Source organism: Convolutriloba macropyga, chromosome 6 (assembly GCF_964194025.1).
Source record: "Convolutriloba macropyga chromosome 6, txConMacr16.3, whole genome shotgun sequence".
Lineage (NCBI taxonomy): Eukaryota > Metazoa > Xenacoelomorpha > Acoela > Convolutidae > Convolutriloba > Convolutriloba macropyga.
The window spans coordinates 48479780-48499598 of record NC_134473.1 but is presented as its reverse complement, the minus strand read 5'-3'; the positions used below and the strand labels follow the sequence as shown (position 1 = coordinate 48499598).

The 19819-nt window shown below is 35.0% G+C and overlaps 2 protein-coding genes across 2 annotated transcripts in view; both read left to right on the top strand.

The window, feature by feature from the left end:
- The window catches only part of LOC142341011 (sialin-like), a 235460-nt gene that overhangs the window by 75249 nt on the left and 140392 nt on the right, over positions 1 to 19819 (top strand). The gene's annotated exons all lie outside the window — the stretch shown is intronic.
- Positions 10463 to 19819, top strand: part of LOC142341332 (fibronectin-like) — a 45734-nt gene continuing 36377 nt past the window's right edge. Inside the window, exons 1-3 of the mRNA XM_075392258.1 lie at positions 10463 to 10595; positions 15800 to 15898; positions 19165 to 19497. Coding sequence (XP_075248373.1) covers positions 10463 to 10595; positions 15800 to 15898; positions 19165 to 19497 — 565 coding nt within the window. The remainder of the gene's footprint in view (positions 10596 to 15799; positions 15899 to 19164; positions 19498 to 19819) is intronic.

Sequence of the window (19819 nt, the reverse complement as noted above, 5' to 3'; positions counted from 1 at the left end):
TTAGATTAATCGATGCGTGCTAATATATGTAAGTCTTGGTCTTTTTCACTTGCAATCGGTCCATTAAAATCTAATTGTATTTCTTCATTACGTCCGGCGCATTTCACTAGAGACTGCCATTACGTCCGACGCCGGTATTATGGGTTTAAGATTCTTACCAACCTCAGTGCATGGTTTGTACTTTGCAGCCTTATTAAGAATTTCTCGATGCATATATTGCCAAAATGCACATTGGAATATTGTCCGAGAGTGATCATGCCCCAACTTCCTGGGTGCGTGAGGGATAGTGATTCAAGTACCGGGTCTTGGATCGAGTTCGGAATGGCCATTTTTTTGTCAACGCAAACGCATCGCGAACGAACGCGTAGATCTCTCCATCATAAGTGGATTTACCTCCTTGCTTTTTTGGTCTCCTTGGAGAATGCTATCCCTGACCTCTTTGAGCACAGCATCTTTGCTCGTCAACACAACAAAAAATGCATTAGTGAAGAGTTGGGTGAGGTTGTTATCGAAAACTTCCTCTTTCGAAAGTTCCATTTTTGGAGATGCAGGACCTTCATTTGAGGAGCGAGTTCAGTTACCACAGAATTGGGTGTTCATTGGAATTTGGCCCGGCCAGCTGCAGATGCTGATGAAGTTTGTGGGCTGGTAATAGATGCACTCATGTTGGAATTATTTTCAGAGTGGAAAAGTGGTTCGTTTGCACTAATATTTGCAAGCAACTGATTGTTTCAGAATTTAAGGCAGAAAGCAATTTGGAATTGTTTGTTTGCCGAGCAATTGAGGCACGCGTGGAATGTATGTGATCTACCTTGTTAAATGGTTGTGATTGACATTTTTGTGGTGTGAAAATTAAATAAATTGCTGCAATCGAGTCACAAATGCGTTTAATTGTTGCAACCGCAAATTCCTAATCTTATTTTTTTGTAACTTTCTTTTTGATTTGGGTGGCAAGAAATGTAATCTATCAGCCCCATTTTTGCGCCTAGTATATGTTCAATATTAAGTCAGAGGGTAATAAGCGATCTACCCAACGGGTTAGACGACTATTGTAAGATTTGTTAATTCTATGTTCTTTCATGATTGATGGTTATGCTCGATGATCAGTAATAAGAGTGAATAATTTTCCAAATAGATAACATTTAAAATATTCAACAGCCAACACCATTCCTAATAATTCTTGTTTGTTGAGGCTATAGCGTTCTTCATTTGAATTAAGGAGTCGAGACGTGAATGCGACTTTACGCCAACCTGTTGGTGAACGTTGTTCTAATACAGCTCCTAATCCAGCCCTAGAGGCGTCGAATTTGATACGAGTGTCCAAATGTTGATTGAAATGTGTGTTTTCTGTGGCGTTCGCTACGTTTTCTTTGATGTGTTGAAAATAACAATCAGGTTCATTATTCCAAGTTACTATTCTTTTTAAGAAGTGGTTGAAGAGGATGAAATAGTTGTGACAAATTAGGTATGAATTTGCCTAGGTAATGTACGGATCCTAAAAATAATTGCAATTGTTTTAAATTTTTAGATGCTGTTAAATTTATTATTGCTGATGTTTTAGTTTCGATTGGTGCGGTTCTTGGTTGAAAAAATTTATAACCCAACCATTCCACTTCTGTTTTAGCGAAGTGACATTTGGTTAGGTTTATTCTCAGATTATCGTAATCTAGTTTTTTGAGACATTTGAAGACGAACTTTAATTGATCTTCCTTTGAACCACGACTAACAATGATTATGTTGTCTAAAAAACAATGGATATTATCAAATCCAACTAAGGTGTAATCCATTACATTTTGGAATGATGCCGGCATGGCAGCTAACCTGTAAAATCCAGTAATGTGTCGATATTTGCCTGTACCCTCGCCACTAACCATGTTAAAATTGCAATGGTGGGAGGTTTCCGGGTCTAATTTTAATTGACTGTATGCATTTTTCAAATCCAATGTTGAAAAATATGCGGTTCCATGTGAAGCATTGTTTTTCAAAATTTGATTTATCGTGTCAATTAAGTTCTCAATATTCGACATTTGATATTTATTTTCATGGATTGGTTTATTTAGTATTTCTGAGTCTAGTGATAATTTAAGTAATTTATCTTTTTTCACAGTTATATCAATTGGAGATATGAAATTTTTATCAAAGCAACTCTTTAATTTTATTATGTATTCTTCGTCTAATAAGTTCTACATTTACTAAGGGTTGACGATTAATAGGGACTCGTCTTCTTTTTTGATGTGTTGGTCTGAAATGTATGTTGAATGTAGATTTAAATGTGTGTTTCAATGATTTATCGATTCTACAGATTAGACCAGGGGAGTCAAATGCTATTTGTTTCTTGATTAAACATTGATTTGGATTGATTTTTAAGAATTGTTTAGCTTGCGTCAGAAAGAGTCCAAGTTGTGGGAACAGATCTTGTCCAATTATTGGTCTGTGACCATTTTCAACGACCGTGACGTTGACATTTTTAGCTGCTTAATCGTTGCATTTCACCGACGTATTAATTTCGTCAATAGTCTTGATACAAATCAATTGAGAAGGTTTTGAGGTCGACGATGACTGAGCGACCAAGCGTAACGACAATTAGGGCAAATTGTAGGTTTCTTGAAATTATTCGTTGTCGATTTGGGTCTATTCCAGGACTTTTGAATACTGTGTATAGAGGTATTTGCGATTTGATTTGAAACAGTATATATAGCTGTTCCCGATATCTTTAACTGGTTTTGAATACCCATCTCAATATTTGTTGCCACTTCCAACGCTTTCTTGGCCGTCCTCGATTCTTTCATTAAATCTCTCTGTATTTCTCCATCTTGTATGCTGGCAATGAAAACGACTCGAATGATGGATTCCTCGTGGCTACCAAGGTTGCAGTTCAGGGATAGTTCTCAAAGGCATCCGTAAAACTTCGCGACTGGCTCTCCTTTGAGTTGTATTTGTGTTAAAAACGTATAACGGTTGAATGTTATGTTTTTTTGCTTAGTGAAGACGTTATCCAAACTATCCCAAAGGTCCTTCGTCGAAATTTGGTCAATCTGTATCATTGGTTCTTGAGAACCAAAATCCGACGAACCTTGCGCCAAGACCGAGATATGTTAGTGAGACAACTTTGGTATCACAAAACCTCCACGGTCTATCGCCGCACAATATTCCCGCTGCCTCAATTTTCTGGCATTTGTTGAGCCATCAATTTTTATGTTGTTCATTGCGAATTCCAGGGTCTCTCTCTCATTTTGAGCCATGCTGTTTTCCACATCTTCTTCGTAGATTTGTCAGGGAGGAAAAGTTACCTTATCCGAGTGTGCTGTTTGTAGTATATCAATTTAAATGCCCTCTTTTGCGAGTATCGCCAACTTCAGAATTATTCTCCAACGTTCCCATCTCAAAGGGGGTTCCAGTGTTGGCCGTTCCCAAAAGGGTTCTATCACCAGAAGGGCACGTTCTTTTGGTGCTGACTGCGCCATGTTATACCTCTGATGGTAGAGGTTTGCAATTGAGTGACGAATGCTGGTCTACTTAGTAGAATTGGATTCGTGATGCGAATCCACCGTAATTTGTATAGTTTGCGAATACAGCCTTTACTTCTACTATGCAATAGTGTTACAAGTGTAACTCTATTCTTACGATGTGGAATGCCGACTCGATTCCACCTCAAACTATTTTCATTTCAGCAAGCAACTAAAATTAAGATTAACTGATAAAAGAATGAAAATTGATATTAATAAGAAAAGTGGGAAGTGTGAAAACATCTGAATGCTTGACTTCTTAGTCGGAGGTAAAACTTAGCTAAGTGAATGGCCTGGAGGTCATACTTAAACCTAATTGATATGAGGACAATTAAAAATTTAGTGAACTTTCAGAACTATGATATAACCCTATCACACACTCAATGAATTACGCAAGATAGTGAAAACAGTAAAGGTAAAAAGAGCAAAATAAAAGGAGACGGGATAAATCGATAAATACTGGTCATTAAGTCATTGATAATTAGGTTTATCAATTTCATTAGAGTGTTTGCTAGCTGACATTGGTATTAAGTTTGTTAGCAGAATCAGTGTAGAAGCTGAATTAAGTATAGTTTTAGAATCGAACTGAAACTGCACGCCGAATTAGAACACTTTTTGACAGTAAAAAATAGAAAAAAAATCGGTCAATTTATCTCTTTTTTTCTTTTTCTGTTTCAATCCCGATATGCATCAATCGCGTCAACGGCGGCTATTTTCCTACTCTAAAAATTTTAGAATTTATAACGATATCTGTCGTGAGGTTAAAGCAATAAGCTTGCATAGTCAGTAGAGACATCAAGCGGAATTAGTTCAGATTTTCTCAAAAATTATATTTTCACATTGTCACTTTAGTGCAGAAACCTATTTTGGAGAAACGTTAAACAATTGACCAGATTCTGTCACTGTTGTTCAAAATCACAATCGTCGTTGTCCACAAGAACCCTGTTGTCAAATGTTACAGCATTTAAATTTCACGAGAGTTAACAAAAGTTTCGAAAAATCCAAACTGAGAGAAAACATATATTTTGATTATTTGCAGAAAAATACTCGCAATTACTCGCAGAAAATATGCTCGCAATTATTACCCTCTTACTCTAAGAAAAACAGATATAGCACCAAAAAGTCACCAAACAAAGAAACCCAAAACTTTTCGCATGTACCTTTTGCGGAGTAATGGTGCAGAAACTTTCATTAACCAAGATATAAAATCAAACTAAAGCATCGGTTGACGAAAGAACAAAATTCAAGCATCCTTGTTTAAATAATAGCCTGATTCAAGTGAACAAAATCAAAAAAGAATCCGATCCTGGTCCGTACATTTTCTTGTCCGTACAAAAAGAATCTTCTTGTCCGTATATTTTTTTCTCAAACCAAACATTTTTGTTGTGTTCATGAAGTTCGAATTTACATTTCAATTTAAGAAAAAAGTCTAGTGATTCTAAATTTGTAGTCACATATTGTTTATATTTCCCAAATTGCCACAATTTTTCTAACTAACCATTGTTCCAGCTTTATTAATTATTTCTAATGCCTTGTTTTCCAATTAATTTCTCCATATATCAGTTGTTTGATATCTTTTTTGATAAAGATGCTGGCTTCCCGTTGCCGTCTGCTTCTTATACCATGAAGAACATCGGGATACAAATCTGGAATTCGAGTAATATGACTCGCAAGATGTTGCGTGGATTGTGAGGGTGAGGCCATGCTAAATATGATTTAGCTAATTTATTAAAAACTCCTGTCTCCAGTTCTACAGTCTCTTGGTCGCCTTCTGACTTACCTCAAACTTAACTGAACTCTTGACAATGCTGCAAGCGTGATAAATGTTTAATTGCAGACGAATTGTCAAGCCCTCCAAGGAGGTTATAGACCACCAATATGGTTACATGATTTGGGTGGGGCGGGGCTATAGGTTACATGACCAGTAGTCTGGGGGTTTTAATAGGAAACACCCGACTAGTCCTTGTCGTTGCTGCACCAAAATGGCCGCAATTTGACCTAGAAAAATCTGAATCATAGGTAATTTCAGTCCCACTGGGTATTTTCACCATTAAAAGTTGCCAGAACAGGTGTTTATGAGACAAATTCTTGTTCGTTTGAAAACTAAAAATGATCTAAACTGATTAATAGTTTTTCAAATAGCTTGAACGGAGACCTTATTACAAAATTTTTTATGTTCAGAGAAGTGTGAATTCTGTCCGAATGAAGACATGACTGGTTTGTGTGTATTCCCACTGCAGCTGTACGACTTCAGAGATACAAGAGATCACTGCTGGGAAGACGACAAGTATGATCGTGCTCTGTGCAGGGATGTGATGAACAGGACACAGTACTGCAACAGAAACATTGCCCGATGCTGTAGGTCCAATTGTAATTTGTCCAATGTAATACATCTTTTTCTCGATCTGCCCCCAAGCGCACGTGCCTTATTTCTACGTAATGAAAAATTATGTAATGGTACGCGTTCTGTAATTGGGCGGGATGCATAACGTACTTGGTGGTGGATCAGTTTTCTCTATATCATTGGCTTGCTCCGATAGTTCTGGATTGCAACATTTTAAATGTGTTGTAAAGGCCCTCTGATCTATTTCTTTTAAATCAATTTCTCAAAAGTGAGAGAACTGCTAAGAGTAGGTCTACAGAAATTAAAAACTAGCTTAGAGATCTGTGTGCACAGAAACATTTAAAAAATATCAAATAACCAGTCAACAGTAATTATCTTACTTAAATTCATCAAGGAGGCTCGGTAATGTGCGCTTGCACATAAGGTTCCGACCCCCTCATCCTCAATTTTGTCAATAATTGTCTACCAAATGAGGAACAGATAGAAAAACAAAAATTCAAGTGATTTTCAAAAAAATTGGTGTATGAACAAAAAAAGCCTCCAAAACATATAACTCAGTGAAGTAAAAAATGACGAATTAGATTGATGAGATTTGCTATCATTGCGAAAGCGAGTCGAGACCAAAAGCAAAATCAAACAACAACAAACATTAATTACATCGAAAACTTAATGTCCATTTTAAAAAAAACTTAATAGCAAAGTCAAAATTGCATCAGATAAAACTCAAACTAAACAAAATAACCGGGATTTCATTAGAAAATATATGGGACCAGTCCATAAAAAGGCTGAGTCACATTTAGACAAAGAGAACAAAAGAACAAAAACATTAAAGATAAAAAATTAGCCTATAATTTGAAAAACAATTAATTTCAATATCACTGTTTTATGATTACCTATGTTTCAACAAATAGGTATTAAGACCTGTCATTTTTCAACTTTGCATGCGGTTAGACAAAGAGCAACAAATAGACAACAAAAAAAGTTTCAATTAAAAGTTGCCAGAAAGAAGCCGTAAAACCATAATTTGCGCCTCAAGCTATGTTCGTCTTGAAAATGAAAAATTTAAATAGGTTCTTTCAATCGTCCAATGGAAAATGTTGAGACCTGTAGTTATCCATAATTTGTCTCACGCCTACAAAAAGAACAGCAATTATGACAAAAACAAAAAAAAAATATTTTACTTTTTTTGTGAAAAACCCGTGTCGAAGCCAGTAAAGTCACAGCGAATCGTTTGAAAACATTAGATATTATGACAAAAATTTGACACAATCCCTTGACAACAATAGTCTAGATTAAAACCTTTAATTAACAAGACCAGTTAACAAATAGACAAAAAAAGAACAAAATTGTGAAGTTAAAAAATGTTTTTTTTATTTTTGAAAAGAATTGTTTTCAGAGTCACGAAAGCCAACAGTTATATACTCAAATCAGAGTATCTGTTCATCCAGTTTTTCATAAAGAGGTGGAGAAATCTGTCATTTTACAGGAAAATCCGTACGACTAAAAAGACGAATTAAAAAAGACAGTTAAAAACAAAATTAAAAAATTCAATTAAATTCTTCTAGAAAGTGGTATCGGAGCCGTTAAAACCATAATCTATGGCTTTAAACTTTTTGATATGTTCAATTCAGTCTTGTTGTGAACTCCAATACTGTTATATGAGGTTTATGAATATTGTGATAATGTGAAAAATGGACAAATACCTAAAAAACAAAACTAAATTGAGAAATCTAGCAGTATCAAAGCCAGAAAACCATATCATTAGGTGTAAAACCGCAATAAAGATAAAAGTATAATTTAATAGAGAGAGTAAACTTTCTTTCCCTGCTGACAGTAAGCTAAAAGTCGGCCAAATTCAGAAAAAAAGTAAAGGCAAATTTCAATAAGCCATTATTTATTTAAAAATCAATTATTTTTGGAAGTCAAAACGACTATAAGCTTTCGAGTAAAAATAAAAAATCAGATACAAAAATTTGAAGCTGCATAGGAAGTTGATTGACTCTATCACCAGTGTTCTTTGATATGAAATGTTCCGTATTTTAGTTTATATAAAAAAGATTGAATTTTTTTAACAAACGACTGACTGCAATCCGAATTAATTTTGGATTGTAAGAGCCCAAGATTGTTCCATAACTAGCCCCGCTATTTTTGTTCATCCATTAGGAAAAACTAATTTTTTGAATTATATATATATATATATATATATATATATATATATATATATATATAATTTGTTAGTTAAAAAAATTCAAATAAAAACGGCGTTTTTGATTATCAACGAGTAAAGTTAGCAAGAAAACGGCAACATTTTAATTACATAGCACTCTCAATAAAAATGGAAGAGGGAATATCCCCTTTTTGTGTTTGCAAAGAATGTGATTGTGATTTTTGGGTGGGTCACTCCGGCAAATTTGATCAAAGTGGACTAAAGAAGCCTATTTTTGAGTGGGGTTTTTGATGAAAAATGTTGAATTTTGAAATATTTAGCCAAAATTTTCACCAAAAAGTTAAATAAAGAAATCAACAGTACTTTTTGTCTGTGAAAAAAATCAACAAAATTTTAAAAAATGATAACAAATTTCGGGAAAACTTACGAGAATTTCCCAAAATTCCGGAAAATGTGAACAAAAATAATGCAAATTGGTCTAATATTCACAAAAATCAAAAAACATCGATAATCCGCTCTTTAAAACGAAGTTCAAGAAATTCGTCTTAATTCTATATTCTACGCTAGACGGGCTTTATACTGATACCACTCACAGCTCTCTACGACGAATTTTTTGATTGGCCAAAATTGACTGAACAAAAAAAACCATTTGAGTATATAGTTCCTCCCCCATCAAGAAGGTTGGGAACGATGATCCACAGCGAGTTGTTTCCTTCTGCTCTCGTATATAAAAAGACATTGTAAATGCTCCATTTCCTAATCCCATTTGTTTTTTGATGTTGATTGAGAAGAAATTCAATTGAAACTTCTTTTCGATGTTACGCTTAGAGCTGCGAACTTGCAAGGAAGGGAGCAACGTGGTCTGCTCTATAGAGTTTTCAAGTATCAACATTTTCCTATTGTTCTCTTTTTAATAGCCGCCTCAGCTTCTCAGCCGGCTATTGTAGCGCTCCTATTTTTTACATTTCAAAGAAATTGAGTTGTATTGGGGGCGCTGTCTTTTCTTTTAAGATCTGTTCACACATTTTCAAGATTTTTGAAGTCAAATTGGAGTATCAATTAATGGAGCGAAGAAGCGAGTTGTTATGCGGTGTGAAGTTTCTTTTTGCTCTAATTTTAAAGTAGAGTGAGAAAACTTTGTTTGAACTAAAATTCGCTTTCTCGCTTGTGATTTTTTTTGTTCACATGCGGCAATTTCGCTTTGATTTTTTTACTGCTTTTCGAATTTTGGATCGGATTTTTTTCTAAATGGTTTTCCTAATCCATTCATAGTTCATTCTAAGCCTAGTTTTTTTTATTAGAATCGAATATATATTTCTCGCTGGTGATTTTTTGTTCTCGCTAGCGGCATTTTGACATTGATTTTCTGTTTTTTTGTTTTTATCTGATTTTTCGAATTGGTTTTCTTAATTCACTCATAGTCCGTTATAGGTCTAGTTTATTGTCTAGTCAATGAAAATTCTTTGAATCGTACGTCAGGACTTGTCCTGCTATGTTCTTTACTTCGTCGGATTAAATTTTTCGCTTTACCTCATTTTGCCGCCTTTTCGACATTTTGCGTGAAATCTGTTTGACTTCTCTGGGCTAGTTTCACCCTTCTCTCATTCGGCTAAAAGTGTTATTAGACAGCAGTTGTTCAGCAAAATAATTCAAACTGATCAGTATAAAAAAAATGAAATCAGAAATAGAAACGGTTTAAACCCATAAAGCCCGATTTTAGATGCTCCTTAACCGAACTTTGTTCTTAGTTACCATCTCTAATGCTTATTGGTATTATATGAGCCCATTTGGGGTCTCACTACGAAACAGGAGCATGTTCAGCTCCAAAATGCCATCAAAATAGTTTGCATTTTAAAATTGTTTGTACAAAAATTATTTTTTTACTAGTTTTTTCTCTTCTTTCAATCCCAAGCTTGGTTATGGGAATCAACGGCGGCTACTTTCCAATACTGTTTCTTTTTTTAATTATGATTTGTTTTGATCACAGGTCCTGCTTAACGTTTAGGCTGTAAGCAAAGCGCTTAAAATCATTAGATAATCCTAAAAAAACTAGATTTGTTTGAGGTTTCATCAAATTAAGTTCTGAGATAACAAATTCAGCAGTCAAACTATAACACCCTACTTAATTGAACGCTATATTCGCTGTACGTTTATAGCAGTTAAATTTTACAATAAGCAAGAATGTTGCACTGAATGAAAGACGTAAAAGCAATACTGATTTGAAAAATCTGACCTTTAAAGAGTTGTAATTAATCACAGGATACAATGAACAAATCACAGTTGCCAATTTGATTAAACCACGTTCGAAGGATTTTCATATGCTATCATTGGATCAATGTGTATACCAAGGTAGCCCCAGCTTGGAGCAAATTTTATAATTTTCGTTTTCCATCCAATTGAGGATGATTGGTGACTAGGGCGTGTATTTTAGTTGAATCCAATACAATGCTCACGAACGTGTCGGCGAGAATGACAGCGGATGGCCAATTGGGACTGTACTGGGACCAAAGCAGGGATGTCTTCTCCACATTTTACATCTATCGAAACGGAGCATTGTGGTACACTCAGAAAGAAAAAAGTAAGTCAGAAGCTTAATAAAATTTGAATGGCAGCCTGTATAAATAGTCTTTATAGAGCCAGAAATGCTTTTAAGCTGTTTATGTAGTTCAAACTGTTTTTTAACTTTGACATTTACTTTTCGAAGTTCACTGCGTGTGTTTAGCGGTCGTCGTACTGGAAACAATAATGTGCATAGTTTGAATCTGATCACTTCTCTTGATTTAAAAAAAAGTATTTATAATTTAAAGCAATTTTACACTCTTTTCCGTTATGTTTGGGCAAAATGCTCGGCCCGGGCGTTAATGAACTACAATTTACTCAAGGAAATATGGGTTCAGGTTCAGATATATACTAGAAGCAGTTCGTAGAGAACCTATTGAGATATTGAGATAACATTGTCAGATTCAACCCCAGGAACAGTGTTCGTTAATGAAAACGTATACCATTGAAAAATGCACTAGTGGAATTGTTTTTAAAGTTTTTTTTTCAGTTTCGTCGAGAAATGGTGTTTTTTTAGAAGACATCCGTTTTTTATTCTTAAGAATTTGCTTGCAGTGATTTCCATTATAGAAGCGTATAATTAAATACAAACTACAGTTTGACGGAGCTTTATCCTGGAACATAATTACAATTTTAAAAAATGAGCGTAAAATTTGTCAGACGTAACATCAGAAGTAAAGAATTATTCAAAAAGAAAAAATATAACAGTAATGATCCAAATTTCTCTTTCAGTCACAACTTTAGGTATTCGGGTTCACTTGACTGCAGTTTAAATCTAAAATCAAAGGAAAAATTTGCCCTGATTTGTAAAATGTTCTCAATTAAACTATAAATCCTAATAGTGGTCTAAAATGAGATTTAAAACACCATTTGAAGCTCCTAATTTAAGTTACTTATTAAAATTAGGTCCCACTTGTCATGGGAGAGCAATTCATTTGAATTTAGTGTGTCAAGTTATCATGTTTTTCATAATTTCTGTTGACAAATGAATGACAGTACTTGATTATTTTGAACACAGTGATCTGCGTGAACACAGGACTCAAAAAATGTAAAAAAACTATCACAAATATATTTATGCTACTTAGTGTATTATTTGTTTCGGATACAAATTTTAGCAGCTCGCTTAATTTCAGGAGAGAAGAATTCCATATTATCCCCGAAGATCTTTTCAACTCGTTTTCTGCTTAATTTCATATGCGCACTAAATAGGGAAGAAATTCTTCGGTGAAATGAATTATGTTCAAAGAGATATTTAACCAATTGAGGCTTTCAATGCAATTAATTTAGCCTTTGAAGCGTTTGATTTTGCCTTTAAACATCAAACGTTGGTAAAGTTGAAGAACTGAATAAGATATTGATTAGCGAGACTTAGCGGCGACTTGGTCTGAAAGAAATATCACAAAGATTCTGATACACCGTATTTGTAGACTCAAGGACGTTATGAGAAACTTGAAAGACTAGATAAATTCATAAATACATTTATCGTTAACGGTTTCAATCATTTTGAAATCTCGTTTCCAACCAACCAGTTCCTAATTTCAAAACCACCGAAACAGAACAAGGAGGCTCGATGATGTGCGCTCTCACATAAAGTTCCGACCCCGCTCATCCACATTTTTGGCATAAATGTCTACCAAATAAGGAACAGATAGAAAACCTCCAAAATTTCAAGTATTTTTCAAAAGAAAAATGTGCAGGAAAAGAGATTGCCTCCAACGCAAATAACTCAGTGGAGTAAAAACAATGCCGCATTAGATTGATGAGATCTATTAGTATTAAGAAAACAAGTCAATACGGAAAAGAAAATCAAACAACAATAACAACAAACATTAATTACATCCAAGCATTTAAGTCTAATTTCTTTTAAAAAAACACACACTTATTAACGAGGTCAAAACAGCGTCAGATAAAACTGAAATTAAACAAAATAACTTTTATTTCACTAGAAAAGATAATGGACCCCTCTATAATAAGGCTCGGTAGCAATTAGACAAAAAAGATCAGAAATTTTCTAAGTTAAAAAAATTGGCTTACACTTTCAAAAACAATTAAATTCAAAGTAATGAAAACCATTACATAGCAGTTGAAAACATCCAATATGTTTATTATCACGTACGCCTACATAGGAGGGCATTACGGTCTGTCATAAGTCAATTTTTTGTGCGGTTACAAAAAGAACAACAAATAGAGACAACCAACAAACATTCAATTGAATTTCCAAAAAACGCTGTCGAAGCCTTAAAGACACATTTTGCCCATCGAAATATGTTCAACTGAGCCTTTCGCAAACGCCAATAATGTGTAGTATCACAGACAGAAAATTATAACTTAAAACTTAAAACCGCAAAATACTAAATTTAAGCTGACCAAAAAGTAGCAAAATTCAATAAACAATTGCTTATTTGAAAGTCAAAGCAAACATTTTAAATTTGCAAAGTATAAATTTGCAAACATTTTTAATAGTCAGAACGACCATAATTTTTTGAGTAAAAAAACTAGACAAAAAATTTGAAACTGCTTAGGAAGCCATTTGAACTTATCAACATTGAGCTCTGGTTTGAATTGTTCTGTTCTTTACCTAACATAAGTAGGATCGAATTTTTTTTCTAAACGAATACTGTTTGATCAAAATCTGAATTTTTTTGGATTGTAACTGTATAACTTTTTAGAATATTTCTTATGTCTACAACATGAGCATAAAATTTAGACACAAATCAAAATAAGTTTTAAATGCAAAAAACGTGTCGAAGCCATTAAATCCACAAGGAATTTTTTAAAAACATTAGAGTTTGTACACATGCACCTTCCCGCAACAAAAGTAATGTCAAAACTAACGAGACCAGGTTTCAAATCGATAAAAAAGAACAAAAATGCGAAGTTAAGAAGTGTTTTTTTCATATTTGAGAAATTAAGATCATTTACTTCTACTCGTCCATAAAAAAAATGCGACCTGTCATTATCCAGGAAGCTACATATCACTAAAAAGACAAAGTAAAAACCACAGCTAAATAAAAATGTAAAAAATCTATTAAAAACTTTGAGAAAGCGGTGTTGAAGCTGTCAAGACCATAATTTTTGTCTCTAATGATTTTTCTATGTTCAATTGTGACTTATTTTGAAGGCCAGAAACAAAATATGTGAACTGTCAATAATGTGACATAACGAGAAAAAAACGTGAACAACGGGCCAAGGCCTAAACATAAAAAATGTGAAATCCAGTAGTATCACAGACAGAAAACAATAAGTTAAAGCATGAAACCGCAAAAAAAACTAAATTTAAACTTTGTAGAAGGAAAAGAAAAATTGCATGCTATTTTTTGCTGATACTAAGCTAAAATTGTCCAAATAGAGGTAAAGTTCAATAAGCCATTGTGTATTTAAAAAACAAAGATTTTTAAAAGTAAAAACGACCAAAATCTTTCCAGCAAAAAACTAGATACCTTAATTTTGAACTGCTGAGAAAGCCATATGGACAAATCAGTATTGACCTCTGATTTGAATTATTCTGTTCCTTAATTAAAACAAATAAAATCGCTTTTTCTTTGAAAAAACCGTTTGATTACAATCTGAATTATTTTTGAATTGTAACAGTCCAAGATTAGAACAAAACGAGCCCTGCTAATGTTGTTCGTCCATTGAAAACACGCAACTGTTTCGAATGTTGTAGATCTATGTAATTTGTTAGTTAAAATCAAAAATAAGCACAGCGTTTTAGATTATTATAAAGTAAAGTTAGCAAAAAACGGAAAAAATTGAAATCCAGACTACTCTCGATGGAAGTGGAAGTAGGATAAGCTCCCTTTGTAAGTTAAAAATATTGTGTTTGTTGTTTTTGGGTTTGCACTTCCGGCAAATTTAATCAAAGTGAATTCCAAAGGCTTATTTTGGGCAATTTTTGATGAAAAGTCTGAATTTTGAAATATTTAGCCAAAATTTTAGCAAAAAAAATTTAAAAAAATTGTCAACAAAATTTTTTTGTTTTAAAAAATCAACAGTACTGTTGATAACAATTTTGACATAAAAAATATGTGAATATGCGTGAATAAAAATAACGCATATCGGTCTAATATTTACAAAAACTTATTCAGAAACCAAATTCAGAAAAATCTTTTCAATTCTATGTTTTACGCTAGACGGGCTTTTTAATGATGCCACTCACAACTCTCTACGATGATTATCGATCGGTCAAAACTAACTGAACAAAAAATCCATTTGAGTCTATAGTTCCTCCTCCTCCTCCCCCCCCCCCCCCCCCCTCCCGCCGCCCCACCTCTCAAGAGTGGTCGGAACAATAATTTGTCCTATTCAATTCTCGTGGTAAACCAATCCAATTTCTTTCAAGTATCAATATCAATATCTTTCAAGGACAATATCAAGTATATCAAGTATATCGAAATTTGAAGTCTGAACATGCGCGAACAAAAGTCTGATGATCATAAGCACTTTCTGACCGGGATGGTCTGGACATATAAAATTTCCGGCTTGGACGTTTGGGACCCCTAGACGAACTCCGACGCTTATCTTGCAAGATTTTGTAAGCGTCTTGCAGATGACGCTTCTCTTGCAAGATCTTGCAAGATTCTTGCAAACGACACCGGTTTTCGTCTGAAGCTTCGGCCTGGGCTTCTATCAAGTCACTATAGATCGGTCGCCATCACGTTTTGATAAATTTGACTTTTTTTCCCTAATTCGTCTATTATTGACAGGTGCACAGAAAAACTCGAGTCAATTTACAAAGATCAGACGTCGATCGTCGAACAAAGAAACGAAACCAAAAAAAATTTTTTAAATCTATTAAAATTTTAAGATCATTTCCCTTTGTGCTACCAACTAAGTGGGTACATATTTGCAAGTCCCCCCCAAGACCATGTGCCATATTTTAACATAACAGTTTATTACTCAATGGTACGTGCTCTGTTACGCGCGATTCATAACGTACGTTTGTTCATACCATATCAACGATGATGATCAAATCAACGCTGAGGAGTCGGGCGTCAATGGTTTCTTAGAAACCATATCCAAGACCATTTATGGTTTCTTGGATACCATAGCAAGATCATACACGAAATCAATGCGCTTAGTCTATGGAACCATATATGGTCTTGGATATGGTTTCTAAGAAGAGCCAACCCGGGGTATAGTGAGGCACAAGCGGAAAAGATGCAACTTTATTGGTTTTCACTTTTGTGATGAAAAATCCTGGTAGTTACAATGATATTTCAGATGTGAAATTTACGGATTTGGAAGATGGCGAAACAGTCAATCTTAAACTTGTAACTTATCGAGGTATCTCTGACTACAGAACTGTTTTCACAAGTAAAGGTGAGTATGCCCCACATATTGATTCCATTCTAACATAAATTCTAACTTAAATTCTAAATTCTAACTTATTCCATTCTTTAATAAGACTGTGCGTGTGTAATATTGACTACTTGAGTTAATGGTCAGTTAAGTTATTGAACAAATGATATATTGGACAGTTGAGACAGTTAATAGTTGAATTATTGGACGCGTTCTGTTATGTACATCTGTATATTAAGTTTCAGACGAATTAAATTTTCAGATTAACATACAACGGGTAAAATTATGCTTTACTATGCCCAATGCAATATTTTCCGCATTAATAGACAACTGCTTGAATACTCCTCGTCCAATTTTTAACTCGATATGTTGAAATGCACTTTTACAATACAGCAGAAGCAGCTAAGCTTAATAACAACTCTCAAACAAAGCTTGTAGCTATTATAGTTCGGTGGCGAAGAAGGTGCAAAAACACATTTTCGAATAATATCTGTACGCCAATAAGCTAGCCAGTTTTAATCATACAAAGACTCTGTAATGATTCGACAACGTATTAACATTGGTACGTAAATGGCAGCAAATGAGATTTAGACGGCAAGGTTTTTTGATGCCATTCTACGGGTTTCAATTTACTTGCGGTAACATTAACAAAAATTTAGATTGCCGCCTCATCCTTTTACTCGCCTTTCTACGTAACAAATACTTGAATCTTATTAGTTAATTTTCTCTTGCATAAATTTACTTTGATACAGAGAACGCTTATTTACTTAGTAACATCTTCCGGCCGAGAAAAAGATGATTAGATTATTGGAAAATGGCTACAAATTTTACAAGCCCGAGGATGAGCGATCCGGTAGACTTCATTGTGTCGAAGAGCGCAGAGCGCGCTCAAGACGGCGGAGTGGTTACTTAGTTAGCAAATAGAACATGATTAGGTGTTATTGCGCCTAAGACCGATTGGTCGGCTTTTAAGAGCCTTAGTGGACGTGCGTCAAGTTCGTATTCAATGAGACAAAATGAAGTGTTCAGAATTTCGTCAGTCAGGCAAAAAGTACCAAAGACAGTACAGAGTTTTCAATTAAAAGTACGAAGAAGCCTATCCCAGAGGCCACCTCGGTGAAGCGCAGTGGGCGGGTTGAACCTCGACTTTATGCTTTTGTGGTCAAATTCAGCAGCACCAGTTTTAGTATTCCACTCGTCTTTTCGATATTCTTGCGGAGTTTTTTCCAGACCAACAAGGATAGTACCAATAGCTGAACGTATCATGACAGAAATGCCACGATGGGAGACAAACGGCTCCTCTCCCAAGAACAGGTGTCCGTGTACCATTTCAACTTGGGCGGCAGGAGTTATTAAACAAGTAAAGATAAAATCCTATCTCAAGTGAGAAATACTACGCACAGTAACGTCCTTCGCAGAGTAACTGGGAGAGTGGTAGGCCAGTCCCACTCTACTTGAAGTTCACCCATGATGGGTTGAACAAGCGCGGCAAAAATTTTATAACGTAACGCAGTTTGTTTTAATCAATCACAGTGAGGATTGTAGTTAGAGGATGAGATAGCCTTTCTAGGTAACTGAATGGAGATAATAGACACTTTGATGGAGATGCTCAACGTGGCTATGCCAAAGAAACCGCTTAACACGTATATGGTTTCAACCAACAACCTGATGCGGCCTGCTGATTGGATTATAAAATTTTGTCTGACAAAGGGAGAAAACTGAGAAATACAGCTACTTCCTTTAGCGGATTTGTTTTCGCGGAGATCGTTTTCTGTGTAATAAGGCACTCTTATCGCATAAGATATTGAAGATTAAGCTCGGATTAATCAGGCTCAGTGATATCTAAAGCTCTGCCAATGGCATTGCGATTCCTTTTGCGAGAATGAAACAATCCGAGCACGAACGCTGTTGTGCGTAACCATTTTTGATAGCAACTAAAATTAGCAAAAAGATTCTGTTTTGGGGCTGCTCTTCTAATGAATTAGATAAACATGCAGTTAATGAGGTGGTAGTTTTGTCATTTTTTAATGAGTACACCTAGTTTGATAGTGTTATCTACTTCAGTGCTTAACCCGTCGTTATTATGAAATTTGGATCCCACGCTATTTGATTGCCAAATTTCACCACAGATAGCAAGAGATACCAACTGTTAAGTGATTTACCACTTGAGGCAACGTGGTTTCATTTGTCAATGCTAGTGTGTCTTAAGGACTTGTATTCACGACAGTTCGCAATAAATTTGCGAAGAATAAATGTGCTTGTTTGTAGAGTTAAGTCACTGCATAACAGTGGTAGTGAATTGTTGCACATGAAACACTTTTTGTCAAATGCTGTAAGAGCTCGGCAAAAATTTCGCTTCAACCCAGCGGCCAGTAGAGAAGCTTTCAGTTCCAGCATTGGTTGTGTCATCCCTTTCAGATTAGCAGCGCTAGCTTTACCCAGGATAGATGTAAACTCCGAGCTCGGACAAACTCAACTGCATTGGAAGTTTCATCGGAAATATTGAGAATTTTGTGTAGTTCCTGGTGTTAGAACGGTCCCAAAATTTAACATTTCGGTAAAGTGATGTTAGGAAGCTTAACTAGATCCACACTTCATAACAGATTCGCACTTGGTAAGGGTTTTACCGTTTTAAACACCCGTCATCTCACATGTCATCGGTGGAATTACATAGGAATCCATGTGCAATTGAAATGCTCATAAAAAGATTTTTGCGATCTCCAATCTTCCAATAATATACCCATGTTTTCACGGCAAAAATATTGAACCAGGGTTCTGATTTTGTCCTTCATCTCTATAACGAATGAGTTCCACATATAGGTGTTTTCTAATAATTGTATAAAAATTATAATCATACCTAAATTTTTCAAAAGAGATCTCCATTGAACTCTATAGGTATAACTTTGTTCTTCATATCCTTATTGTAAAGCACCTAAATCTGGGACTCAAGATCACTCATTGAATCACTTCTTATACGAAAAAATGTCCAGAACTCCTGTCGATTTACTTTGCCGTTTTCAACTGCAAACTTGATCCAAGAAGTTTTGTTCAATTGTCTGGAAAAGATTTTGTCAAGATGTTGCCAAGGTGTCTCAGAAAAGTTTGCTGATCATTATCTTGGCAACATGTTTCAAGTTTTGTAAAAGTTACCAATATCTGGCGAGACTGACAAGGTGTATCAAGTTTTGTTTCAGTGGGGGAACAGCTACATAATCTTTTGTCTACATTTTCTGCTTAAAGCTGCTTCTGCGACAATAGCTCTAAAATTCAGTTTTAATGTTTGTTAGCAGGAAATCAGAGCACACTAGGCGCAGTTCTGGTTACTCCTGGACAAGATTCTGTTCAAATTTTCTGGACTCCAATTCCCTTTGAAATTGCGGTAAACGCCTCCAAACTAAGAATAGAGCTAACAGTAAAACAGCAACCCTCGCATAGTCGATTCTTTTCGGCCAATGAGGCAGCGACACGTGTGCTGGAGCGAACAGATCCAGGTACTTTCAGTGACCCTGAAACCATTGATGATTTGATGAGAGGGGTTGAGTACGACGCGACTGTTAGAGTGTTTAGTCAAGATGGGTCTGAGTTAAACTCGCTTACAACTAGTACAGCTTTCTACACAGGTGAGAAGTTAAATTAAGAAGTACACTTTTATGGCAACGATGCCGGTACTCAATTGTTAAGAATGCGAAAAATTTAATGTAGTCTACAATATTGTTATTGGAAGTATTTCAGGGAAGAAAAAGTATTATACCCATTTTTCTTCCCTGAGATACTTCCAATAATGATTGAAAGAAAACGGATGCAGTTGACAAAGAAAGATTTTGTTCGCTAACATTATTTAAAGTTTAACATCGAAAGTTTAAAATTAAATTTTGCATCAAAAATATTTGTTAAACTTTAAATAATGTTAGCGAACAAAAACTTTCTTTGTCAACTGCATCC